At 33.5% G+C, this 14,314-nt stretch overlaps 1 protein-coding gene across 1 annotated transcript; it reads right to left on the reverse strand.

The window, feature by feature from the left end:
- Positions 1–655: 655 nt before the first annotated feature.
- On the reverse strand, positions 656–13,330 carry LOC134726725 (glutamate receptor ionotropic, delta-1-like). The gene is made up of 9 exons (XM_063591143.1): positions 13,175–13,330; positions 12,580–12,744; positions 11,743–11,895; positions 8,772–8,963; positions 6,464–6,567; positions 6,128–6,218; positions 5,018–5,351; positions 1,988–2,205; positions 656–910 (listed from the first exon to the last, which is right to left on the reverse strand). Exons 1-9 carry the CDS (start codon positions 13,319–13,321, stop codon positions 656–658), a joined length of 1,659 nt encoding a protein of 552 aa, XP_063447213.1. The 5' UTR covers positions 13,322–13,330.
- Positions 13,331–14,314: the final 984 nt, after the last annotated feature.

Here is a 14,314-nt window from a genome sequence, read left to right on the forward strand (position 1 = left end):
ATTATTTAAATTTTAGTTTCTTGTGTACAATTTGGAAATTAGTATGGCGTTCATTATCACTGAACTAGTATATATTTGTTTAGGGGCCAGCTGAAGGACGCCTCCGGGTGCGGGAATTTCTCGCTACATTGAAGACCTGTTGGTGACCTTCTGCTGTTGTGTTTTTTTATTTTGGTCGGGTTGTTGTCTCTTTGACACATTCCCCATTTCCATTCTCAATTTTATTGTGTATATATAACGCACTTCTGGCGTATTAAATTTTAAATCTGGTGCCTTTTGTTAGCTGTTATGCGTGTGTTTATTGTCAAATATGTTCTCCTTTTTATTTGTATTGTAGTCCTGTAATGTTGTGTTGTAATTTTAATGTTATATTTAACCTGGTCATTAAAGAGAGTGGTTTGGCATGCCACAAAACCAGGTTCAACCAACCATTTTTTTTTCTTTTTAAAAATATCTTTTTCCAAGTCAGGAATATGGTCTTTGTTATATTATAGTTCGTTTCTGTGTGTGTTACATTTTAATGTTGCGTCGTTGTTCTCTTATATTTAATGCTTATCCCTCGATTTTGGTTTGTGACCCGGATTGTTTTTTTCTATCGATTTATGAGTTTTATACATCGGTATACTACTGTTGCCTTTATTGCACAACATGTTACTTACGCAAGATTAAATGCATTTAAATATGGTGAATTTTCTTCGAGAACAAAGCCAAACCCTGCATTGTTGAACTTTTCATCCGCCATGGCGTACGTCTGACAGTCTTGTAACATGATGTATTCCAGAAGTGAGAAGTCCGACATGAAGGCATACCCATTGGTTCGCACATAGCTCAGTGTTGTATCTATGTCTTTAACTATTGGCATACCAGACATTTTACTCCAGATCTGTCCATATACCGACGATTTAGCAGTCTGTGGAAATATATCAATTAGATGGAATTAATATAATATATCAAATATTAACATAAACATTATATTTGGTATGATTAATGAAACGACTATCCGTTAGAGTTGAAATGTTGAGTCTTTCGTGGTTAAATAATTTATTTCGATAGAATAAAACAGTAGCATCAGTAATCCACAATTAAAAGTTCCCATTCGTACAATTATCTTTATTATCAAAATATAATAATTCTACTATTTCTTTTTATCAATTTACACCAATTAACGTAATAAGTAATAATTAGTTCAAATAGTATTGAAAAAATACTTTAAAATATTTATTAGTGTAGGTTGCTTATTTTCTATATAAATAAAGGCAACAGTAGTATACCGCTGTTCAAAACTCATATATATATGGACAAAAAACAAAATCGGCGTAACAAACTAAAACTGAGGGAAACGCATTAAATATAATAGAACAACGACACAACACTAAAATGTAACACACACAGAAACGGACAAAGCATCAGACAAAATCCCACGAGAATAACAATTATAACATCAAAACCAAATACATGAATTTGGGATAGACAAGTACCGTGACACGTCTTATCGCAAACAGGACAGTTTGTATAGCTAGTTTATGGCCTTGTTAGCCTAAATAACAATAAATTCTAGTACATTCCGTTATCTTATAAACAAAACTATGTACCACGGGATATAGGTTCCACGAAGTGTTAAAAAAAAATGTGAATTCATGAAAATTCAAGTTATTATCATTTTCATGATATTCTACGTTTTGCTGACAAGTAAAGTTTGTGATAATGATTCTGATTATGTAGGACCCATGTTAGGAGTTTAAACTTAGTACAAAAAATTATCATTCAACTATTTACGTTTTCTTAGAACAAATGTGCATCATTTGTTTGCTTAAACATCACTGTAAAATAAAACACTGTTGACGTAGAGAAATTCATGATGATAAAGCGAATGGTGGAAAATAATTGTTTACTGAACAGCAATTGGAAAATGTACTTTTTGCTTTTATTGTTTCTTTGTTTCAGTTGTGCATAAGTCTAGCGGTGATGCTACACTGTGAAAAAGTACCTTAAACAAAGTATGTAGATTTGATCCTGAAAATATTAAAGGTCGAATGTCTGCATGATTCGCCAATTCCTCGAGACTATTTATAGGTGATTCGATAATTGTCACAGTCAAATAGGCAGCAAGATTGGCTGTGTATGTCGCTAACATCAAAATAGTGAACATCCACCAGACACTTAATATCAGACGACCAGATAAAGATCGTGGTCGTTCATCTCCTCCTAAAATGATTATATGAGTATATCATTAGTACAAAAAAAATAATGCCTCTCAGTACCACTCTAGAAAAAAAAATCCACCTGAAAACCCATACAATCTTTAACCTTGTTCAGGCTTACTTTGTTTGGAAAAAGACATCGATAAATTTAATGTATATATCCTTTATGTATAACTCTCATCTTGTTGTCAGATTTTGCTATTTCGTAGGCTTATTAAGCATTTGCTTCTGATTTAACATATCTAGATATTTTATCTTTGAACAGTATTAGATGTATCCATCATAATTGGTACATGAAAATAAAGCAATATAATAAAGAAAACTTAGACAATACACCGTTATAGAAAGGAAATAATTTTAGCCACAATATAAACTAGAGGCTCCAAAGAGCATGTGTCGCTCACCTTGGTCTATGTGAATATTAAAGAAAGGAAGCAGATGGATTCATGACAAAATTGTGTTTTGGTGATGGTGATGTGTTTGTAAATCTTACTTTACTAGTCTTGCTGCTTACATTTATCTCTATCTATAATGAACTTGGCCCAGTAGTTTCAGTGGAAAATGTTAATAAAAATTTACAAATTTTATGAAAATTGTTAAAAATTGACTATAAAGGACAATAACTCCTTAGGGGGTCAATTGACCATTTCGGTCATGTCGACTTATTTGTAAATCTTACTTTGCTGAACATAATTGCTGTTTACAGTTTATCTCTATCTATAATAAAATTTAAGATAATAACCAAAAACAGCAAAATTTCCTTAAAATTACCGATTCAGGGGCAGCAACCCAACAATGGGTTGTCAGATTCATCTGAAAATTATAGGGCAGTTAGATCTTGATCTGATTAATAATTTTACCACGTGTTGGATTTGCTCTAAATGCTTTGGTTTTTGAGTTATAAGCCAAAAACTGCATTTTACCCCTATGTTCTATTTTTAGCTGTGGTGGCCATCTTGATTTGATAGTCGGGTCACCGGACACATTTTTAAAGCTAGATACCCCAAAGATGATTATTGCCAAGTCTGGATTAATTTGGCCCAGTAGTTTCAGAGGAGAAGATTTTTGTAAAAAATAACAAAGATTTACGAAAAATGGTTAAAAATTGACTATAAAGGGCAATAACTCCTAAACGGGTCAACTGACCATTTCGGTCATGTTGACTTATTTGTAAATCCTACTTTGCTAAACATTATTGCTGTTTACAGTTTATCTCTATCTATAATAATATTCAAGATAATAACCAAAAACTGCAAAATTTCCACAAAATTACCAATTCAGGGGCAGCAACCCAACAACGGGTTGACCGATTCATCTGAAAATTTCAGGGCAGATAGATCTTGACCTGATAAACATTTTTACCCCATGTCCGATTTCCTCTAAATGCTTTGGTTTTTGAGTTATAATCCAAAAACTGCATTTTACCCCTATGTTCTATTTTTAGCTGTGGCGGCCATCTTGATTTGATAGTCGGGTCACCGGACACATTTTTAAAACTAAATACCCCAAAGATGATTATTGCCAAGTCTGGATTAATTTGGCCCGGTAGTTTCAGAGGAGAAGATTTTTGTAAAAGATAACAAAGATTTACGAAAAATGGTTAAAAATTGACTATAAAGGGCAATAACTCCTAAACGGGTCAACTGACCATTTCGGTCATGTTGACTTATTTGTAAATCCTACTTTGCTTAACATTATTGCTGTTTACAGTTTATCTCTATCTATAATAATATTCAAGATAATAACCAAAAACTGCGAAATTTCCACAAAATTACCAATTCAGGGGCAGCAACCCAACAACGGGTTGACCGATTCATCTGAAAATTTCAGGGCAGATAGATCTTGACCTGATAAACATTTTTACCCCATGTCAAATTTCCTCTAAATGCTTTGGTTTTTGAGTTATAAGCCAAAAACTGCATTTTACCCCTATGTTCTATTTTTAGCCGTGGCGGCCATCTTGGTTGGTTGACCGGGTCACGCCACACATTTTTTAAACTAGATACCCCAATGATGATTGTGGCCAAGTTTGGTTCAATTTGGCCCAGTAGTTTCAGAGGAGAAGATTTTTGTAAAAGTTAACAACGACGACGGACGCCGGACGACGGACGACGACGGACGCCGGACGCAAAGTGATGGGAAAAGCTCACTTGGCCCTTCGGGCCAGGTGAGCTAAAAATGACATAGAGAATAACAACTTAATGTCAACGTTTGGCTTTCAACAATGATCAAACCCGTATACTCAGCTGTAAATACCCTCAAAATGACATGTGTGAAGCAATTCAACTGAGAAAGCTAACGACAATATGTATGTACGAAATAATGAACAAAAAATCTCAATGTCATAATTCTGGCAATTTTTTTCGTTTCAAAATTTACAACTGCATGCATTGTGACTACTACGTGATACCCATTACTAGTCAAAGTTTTTATTACATATGAAAAAGAAGATGTGGTATGATTGCCAATGAGACAACTGTCCACAAGAGACCAAAATGACACAGAAATTACAACTATAGGTTATCGTACGGCCTTAAACAATGACCAAAGCTCATACCGCATAGTCAGCTATAAAACACCCCAAAATGACAATGTAAAACAATGCAAACGAGAAAACTAACGGACTAAATTATGTATAGTATGTATTGAGAATCAATCTGAAATGTCAGTTATATACGTAACGAGATTATTTGTGTCATAGAGGCATTGGACATACAGATAGCTGTTCATACATACAAATTAAAATAACTAAAAAAAACGATCTCCGAGGAAAATTCTAAATGAAAAGTTCCAAAAACAAGTACATCCTTAGTTACCTTGCTCTACAAAATATCCATAAACGTTCCACATAGAAGAGCTTAGCTTTGGTGGATTCTGTGGAGGTTCATTGTCTTCTGGCTTGGTAACTGTGATAACTGGGCTGTATCTGTTGTTCACATACACCAACACACCGACAATAACTATAGTAACACCAATCATTACCCAGACTGTTACAGACAATGGTTTGAACATTTTGTACTCCTTATTTTCTTCTTCCTTTGGTCTCATTGTCAGAATTCCAATACCTTCCTCCATATATGTCGTTGTAAAATCAATTACAGATTCTCTGGCGGATGTTATTGTGAAAGGACCTGCCGCAAAATCTGCTTCCTACAAAAAACATTTAATTCAGGCGCCAATATTTAATTGATGTTTATATCTCAATAATTGATTTGGAAAAGAGACAATTCCAGGATACAAACAATAACTTTAAATTCACACCAAAATGAGCGAGATTGTGTGCTCTAACAAGATAGGCGTCTCATGATATTCAATCATAATCGGGACTAAACAAAACTAGTAAAATTACAGATCAGATGGTCAAACTAGTTTCAAAAGATCTAGGACTTGGAGAACCTGTCGCTAGTTAAATTAAAAATCGAGCGTAACTTGTACCATTAGGGTACGTGAACAAACTGTTCCGCGTACCTCTAGCGTACGTGTGGCAAATAAAAGTACGACAATAACAGACCTTCATAGCTAGGAAGTTATACATATTCATAGTTTCTAAAAAAGAGGAAAATGATAATTTTCAAAGTAAAATATATAAGTTCTTTTTATGTCTAACTTTAAGTATATAAATTGATAAAATCCGTTTGTTCCCTTTGAACAATGAAAGACGTTTAAACTTAACTACAAAGAATGGTTTATATCTATCTATTCTCAAATGTTCCATTTTTTATATGTACCTAAACTTTTTGAAGAAAAAAACAGACATTTAAAAAAAACCCAGTTGTCTGTGTACACTTAACAAATAGAGACAACAGTAGTATACTACTGTTCAATACGAGAACAAATCCGGGTCACTGGAAAACAAAACGTAAAAAACACATGGACTAGAATAGGGGAATAAAAGGAACAACAGAAAACATAAATCATTTACTCACATTACTCATGACCATACCAACCATTCCATTCCAAGTTCCATCATCCTCAAGACTTCCGTAGGCATTGTCGGCAGGGGACACAATCTCATAACTTAAAAAAAGAGAAAAATATCAAAGAATTTTTAAAAGTGAGAATTTGTTTTTACGAAAATGATTGCTACTAAAAGAGAGGCGTCAGATACCAAAGGGATATTCAAACTCGACAACAAACTAACAATGTGTTGGTAAAATAAAAGCCTACCAGAATCAAAAGAGGAAGTTCAAATCATATGTCATATGTCATATGGAAACACAAATGTGGAAGATATGATATAACTCATAGCATTTTTAACTTACTTGAAGTTAAATTTCAATGCGAGCTGGTCCAGGATGTCGATACAGAAACCGCTATATGTTGTCTGGTTGTTATCGTCAATGTTGAAGAATACAAAAGGATCAAGCTGAAATTGTATTCAAATATTATTTGACAATATCACTGATAAATTTTTGCAATCACTTGGTAAATGGAAAAACTGATGGACGTCCTCGACAGTATTCGGTTAATGTCATGATGACAGATTTCTTACAGTTGAGTTTTAATGCAATATGTGGTTAACTGCTATTTTTGTCTTCGGTAATTTTTTCCTTGCCAAGGCATGGTCAGTTTGTTTTTGATTTAAAAAAGTTTGATTATCCGTTTCCATATTTTCGCCTCTGTCTTGCACTTTTCTTCATATATATTATACATGATATATTTAACCTAGATATCAATATGGTTGCATGTTTTACAAACATCTATATTTTCATACATTTTTGTCAAAGACAAATAGATACGATATTTCAAATTTGCTTTTCTTGTGAAATATTTCTGGTGTTAATTATAGAACAAAAAAAAAGATTAATTGGAATAATGAATTAATTTAATTCGAATTGTAATGTTTATGATCTATAGAATTGCTAGATCAGTAAGTGCAACACATTCTTTTGGGAGAAAATTATCATTCGTCATTTTGAAAGCATTTGAATAGACTCTGATGATTTTAATCACGAAAGCCGTAAATATTAATGTATTGCAACAAATACTAATCTTATGTTAAACGATTTTATGAAATAGATTTATTTTATGAAACGGTAATATAGAACATATAGGTTATCAAAGGGCTTTTTTAATTAATTTTTTTATATCCAATAAATGTAAAATAATTTTTGAAGTTATATATGCTTGAAAATTAAAACAAGTCAGTAATATGACAGTTGTTGCAAAAGTATAAATTATTCTAAATAATAGGGATGTTCTGGAAAACCCTGGCTGTTCTTGGCACATTTTTTTTTCTTTTGGTTCTCGATGCTGCTCAACTTTGTACTTGTTTTGGGTTTCATACTTATGTATCTGGGCGTCACTTGTAGGTCTTGTGTGGACAAAAAAGAATTCTAGGTTATTAAGATTTTGAACTTGTTGCCTTTTGTTGGCTATTGTTCGTGTGTTTCTTTGTCAATTGTGTTCTCAAATTTATTTATATTGTAGTCCTGTGGTGTTGTGTTGTCATTTTAATGTTATATTTTACATAGCCATATAAGAGGGAGGTTTGGCATGCCACAAAACCAGATTCAACCCACCACTTTTTCTTTTAAAAATGTCCTGTACCAAGTCAGGAATATGGCCATTGTTATATTATAGTTCGTTTCTGTGTTACATTTAAACGTTGCGTCGTCTGTTTTCTCTTATTTTGAGTGTAAATTCACATTGAGATAAGACGTGTCACGGTACTTGTCTATCCCAAATTCATGTATTTGGTTTTGATGTTATATTTGTTATTCTCGTAGGATTTTGTCTGATGCTTGGTTCGTTTCTGTGTGTGTTACATTTTAGTATTGTGTCGTTGTTCTCCTGTTATATATAATGCGTTTCCCTCGGTTTTAGTTTGTTACCCCGATTTTGTTCTTTGTCCATGGATTTATGAGTTTTGAACAGCGGTATACTACTGTTGTCTTTATTTTTCTATTCGTTTAATTTGTTTGGGCTGTTGATTTTGCCATTTTATTAGGGACTTTCCGTTTTAAATTTATCTCGGAGTTAAGTATTTTTGTGATTTTTCGTTTTTTCTTTGTTTTGATCTAGATTTATAAAAGTATTATTGGATGTAATTGACTTGACTTGATCGTGAAGTATAACATTTTGATTTTGATTACTGAAATGCATACTGATGATTGGTAATACGTATGTCCGATTCTTTTGTGTAATAAGTCATGATGTGTGTAGCGCTCTCGTTTCTTCATTAACACGGTCTTGGTCTAAACTATGCATAGTTCCAAACGACAGGCTCCTGACTTTGATCAGTCACATACAGAATGTGGCAGAGTTATATATGTTGTTGCGTACTCAATCCCCCTAAACTGGGAAAATGGTATAACAGCACAACATAAAAATAAACTTTAAAGTCAGTTGAAACGGACTCAACTCAACATATAATTTCAAAGCAGAAAAACAACACAGCAGAATATTTATACATCCAAAAACCCAAAACAAAACACATGGTACAAATCTGAGAGTTGTTACTGACATTTAGTTTCAATTTTCGACAAACAACGACAAAGGACAGACACAAGCTTAAAAACTGAATATTTGATTTACAACAAGTAGCAAAAAACCGGAGGTATCGATTACCGGAAGTGCTGCTACTTTTAGCGTTGCATTGTTGAAGTCGATGAATTCATTTCCAAACAATTTACTTGTCACCAGCGACATTCCATTGTCCTTTGACCAATTACCCATATACTTCCATGAATCTGTCAAACTGTTTTCAGTGCTGCATATCTGGTATTCAGAATAATTCATAACATGGTTTTGTTGAAATGTCTACAATGAAAAGAAGTTCAAAGTATAAGGGAGGAAGATATAAATAAAGCAAAGCAGATAAACAATCAACTCTGATGAATGAAGTAAAAAAAAGACACACAAAATAAACAGTAGCACAAAACACAAACATTTAGATACCGTCATATTCGGATACCAAGCTAGTGGCACCAAACAATGAGTTTCTAATAACATATATAAAATAAACAGCCGTTCGATGGACGGCTGATGTTTGTTAACCATACAAAAGGTAGGGAAACTTAGCAAAAGGAACGAAGGCACTCGTGGGGAAAGATGTAAAAATAAAAACAAACAAAGTCTAGTATGACATAACGCTTTTGTATAATCATTAAAAATATATACCTTTTAAACAAAAAAAATGAAATATCGCTAAGAAATACGATGTTCTTGAATGCTGTATGGTTATTTTTCTCGCCTTCTTGTTCTTGGGGAAAAAAATTCATGTTAATGAGTTACAAAGTTAAATTTTCGATTATTTTTTAAAATGTTTTATATCTGACAACTATAACAAACAATTGCAATGATCTCATGTCTTTCAAATCTTCTTATCAACTTTGATATCATGGTGATACCAACAATGTACTACCTTAAAAACCTCCATAGCGTGATATTAAGGTGATACCAACAATGAACTACCTTAAAAATCTCCATAGCGTGATATTAAGGTGATACCAGCAATGAACTACCTTAAAAACCTCCATAGCGTGATATCAAGGTGATACCAACAATGCACTACCTTAAAAACCTCCATAGCGTGATATTGAGGTGATACCAACAATGAACTACCTTAAAAAACTCCAAAGCGTGATATTAAGGTGATACCAACAATTAACTACCTTAAAAACCTCCTTAGCGTGATATTAAGGTGATACCAACAATGGACTACCTTAAAAACCTCCATAGCGTGATATTAAGGTGATATCAACAGTGTACTACCTTAAAAACCTCCATATCGTGATATTAAGGTGATACCAGCAATGAACTACCTTAAAAACCTCCATAGCGTGATATCAAGGTGATACCAACAATGCACTACCTTAAAAACCTCCATAGCGTGATATTAAGGTGATACCAACAATGAACTACCTTAAAAACCCCCATAGCGTGATATCAAGGTGATACCAACAATGCACTACATTAAAAAACTCCATAGCGTGATATCAAGGTGATACCAACAATGCACTACCTTAAAAACCTCCATAGCGTGATATTAAGGTGATACCAACAATGCACTACATTAAAAAACTCCATAGCGTGATATCAAGGTGATACCAACAATTAACTACCTAAAAAACCTCCAAAGCGTGATATTAAGGTGATACCAACAATGGACTACCTTAAAAACCTCCATAGCGTGATATTAAGGTGATACCAACAATGAACTACCTTAAAAACCTCCATAGCGTGATATTAAGGTGATACCAACAATGAACTACCTTAAAAAACTCCATAGCGTGATATTAAGGTGATACCAACATATAACTACCTTAAAAACCTCCTTAGCGTGATATTAAGGTAATACCAACAATGGACTACCTTAAAAACCTACATAGCGTGATATTAAGGTGATACCAACAATGAACTACCTTCAAAACCCCCATAGCGTGATATCAAGGTGATACCAACAATGCACTACATTAAAGAACTCCATAGCGTGATATCAAGGTGATACCAACAATGCACTACCTTAAAAACCTCCATAGCGTGATATTAAGGTGATACCAACAATGCACTACCTTAAAAATCTCCATAGCGTGATATCAAGGTGATACCAACAATGCACTACCTTATAAACCTCCATAGTGTGAGTCCTATTACTTGGTGTACTTTGATATTGAGGTAATACCAACAATGTACTACCTTAAAAACCTCCATAGCGTGATATCAAGGTGATACCAACAATGTACTACCTTAAAAACCTCCATAGCGTGAGTCCTATTACTTGGTGTACTTTGATATTAAGGTGATACCAACAATGCACTACCTTAAAAACCTCCATAGCGTGATATCAAGGTGATACCAACAATCTGCTACCTTAAAAACCTCCATAGCATGATATCAAGGTGATACCAACAATGCACTACCTTACAAATCTCCATAGCGTGAGTCCTATTACTTGGTGTACTTTGATATTAAGGTGATACCAACAATGTACTACCTTAAAACCCTCCATAGCGTGATATTAAGGTGATACCAACAATGTACTACCTTAAAAAACTCCATAGCGTGATATAAAGGTGATACAAACAATGCACTACCTTAAAAACTCCATAGCGTGATATCAAGGTGATACCAACAATGTACTACCTTAAAAACCTCCATAGCGTGATATTAAGGTGATACCAACAATGCACTACCTTAAAAACCTCTATAGCGTGATATTAAGGGCGTGATATTAAGGTGATACCAACAATGCATTACCTTAAAAACCTCCATAGCGTGATATTAAGGTGATACCAACAATTTACTACCTTAAAAACCTCCATAGCGTGATGGTGATACCAACAATGCACTACCTTAAAAATCTCCATAGCGTGATATTAAGGTGATACCAACAATGCACTACCTTAAAAACCTCCATAGCGTGATATCAAGGTGATACCAACAATGCACTACCTTAAAAACCTCCATAGCGTGATATTAAGGTAATACCAACAATGCACTACCTTAAAAACCTCCATAGCGTGATATTAAGGTGATACCAGCAATGAACTACCTTAAAAACCTCCATAGCGTGATGGTGATACCAACAATGCACTACCTTAAAAACCTCCATAGCGTGAGTCCTATTACTTGGTGTACTTTTTTGTCGGCAATCCATCGGTTCTAACGCTGTTACGCTTTTTGAAAGCACAACATCTGAAAATATTTCCACCATGGCTTTTATGGCATCGGATAAATATATTTCTGAATTCTAAAAATAGAAGTATAAAGATGTTCATTTTTACATACAACATAAAAGAATCCAAAATCTTTTGTAATGATTACTGATGAATAAGGTATTATCGTGGTGACCGGTGACAATCATGCCACATCTTCTTACTTTTTTCATTATCATGACATTTAAGCTACCAAAATAGCATCATTATTAACAGAAACATTGATGATATGCAAACAAGATCATTTTCGAAGTTGATGTCATCATTAATTCCCAAATAGGCAAGGTTTATTAAGAATGTGTCCTTTTCAATGGTTACATATTTTTCATCATAGAAACTGAATTTTTATAATGATGCATCTATTATGCAGTACGGGATGTTTTCATGTAGCCACGTCTGTAACAAATGCGTTTGCTATATTTCTTTTAGTACTTTTTCACGTTTTTTGTTGAAAGATAATTGTATTGTATAATTTTTATTAATTAAGATATCAATAAAATAGTTATCAAAAGTACCAGGATTATAATTTAATACGTCAGACGCGCGTTTCGTCTACATAAGACTCATCAGTGACGCTCAGGTTAAAATAGTTGTAAAGCCAACAAGAACAAAGTTGAAGAGCATCAAACCCAACATTCCAAATAGTTGTGCCAAAAAGTGTGATACTGCATGAGGATGGCATTGACAATGAAAGTGCTAATTGATAAGAGACTACGTACCAATTCCCTGGAATGGTTGGATTTATAGGTTCCTTGATCAGATATTAAACCTTTAAATTGGTTTCTCAGTAAGACAACGAAACTGTTATTGTATTGATTACCATTTACCAGCTGTGTGTCACCAGACATCAGTACCCATGGAAGGTTCGAACTACCCACTTGACCCTAAGATGGAATAACATTATTTTTATTCATACTTTTATCTGTTATTCGTAGACTAAAACATATGTATTTATGTTATTGCAATACTTTTCTTTCAAAACCTGGTTTAAGATGTGCCTGGAGCTAAGTAAACAAGACCTGTTGGTGACCTTCCGCTGTTGGTTTTTCTATGGTCGGGCTGTTGTCTCTTTGATACATTCCCCATTTCCATTCTCAATTTTATTGACTTGTTTAGAATTCGAGAAATTAGCTAGAGCTTGAGTGATCTAAAGCGTTGACTATAATGTGTGAACAGTGTGATGTTATAGGATTTGTATGTCTTTCAATGTTTTTATATGGTATAATTACTTATTAAAGTTACCAGGATTATAATTTAGTACGCCAGACGCGTATTAAACTAATCAGTTGTGTATTTAGGAAATAAGTTCTGTACCTGCGATATTATATCTTCCATTGTATCGGTTGCCGTGACAACAAAGATCCCATCAGGTGAATGTCTGTCTATATAAGGTAGATATTGCGATGGTCCAGCATAGTTGTTCGTTTTGACCATTCTTGTTGAATTCAGAGACAGTTGCATGACGAGATTTGTCAGACACAACGAACCTTGAGAAAACAATGAATGTTAAATTGTTGGTATGCAACGTACTAGTATCTCCTATTCATGTACGCACAGTGGCAATTATATAAAACAAAAAAATATTTGTTATCGTGAACATCAATTATTATAAGAACCCTTTGCAATGAAGAATACTAATGTTCAAGGTTTGACATTCGGTCAGTTTATTTCAAACTTTCAAAAAACTGTAAATAGAATTTGCTGATTGTTGAAATTTCAAATCGATGAAAACATAGATTTCTGAAGGTGATAGCCTTATATTGGCCAGATTTTTTAAATTCCGAAATACAGGTTTCGTGAATACAGGTTAACAACGAATTCAAATGATTAGCGAATATCATATTTTCAATAGGCTTTGTATACGGTTTTTGTTTAATCCTCCATTTTCTACATTTGCAAATGTCAATATCTAGTCATGAATATGACAGTTCTTGTCTATTCGTTTTGTTATGTGTTTTGTTATTTGATTTTGTCATGTGATTAGGGATTAGGGATTGAATTTTCCTCGGAGTTCAGTATTTTTGTCATTTTACGTTTTATTTTCATTTTCAAGAGTGAAACAAGGTTGGTAAGATTTAATACACAACACATACAATAATAATCAAATAAGACTCTTTTAAAATTTGAAAGACCACAGGCGATATATAATCTTACTACTGTATTGAAAGTTTTACATCGCTATTTGAAACATAAAACAAATCGTTTTCTACCATTATTTTTTATTTGCCAGTGATGACCAAACTTTGTACCTCATGTCCATTTCTTAAGTTTTTCTACACTTTCAAAACAGCAGAAAATACCATTTTTCATTGCAATTTTTTACTCATGTTGTTCATTATTCAACTAAATATCTTTTGCAATTTTAATTCTACCCTTTACACATTGACAATAGAAGATAATTACAATTGTGTACTTTGGTTTCAAAGACAAAAGTTCAATCTTGGTATCCATGAT

The sequence above is a fragment of the Mytilus trossulus genome, chromosome 7, assembly GCF_036588685.1.
Source record: "Mytilus trossulus isolate FHL-02 chromosome 7, PNRI_Mtr1.1.1.hap1, whole genome shotgun sequence".
NCBI lineage: Eukaryota > Metazoa > Mollusca > Bivalvia > Mytilida > Mytilidae > Mytilus > Mytilus trossulus.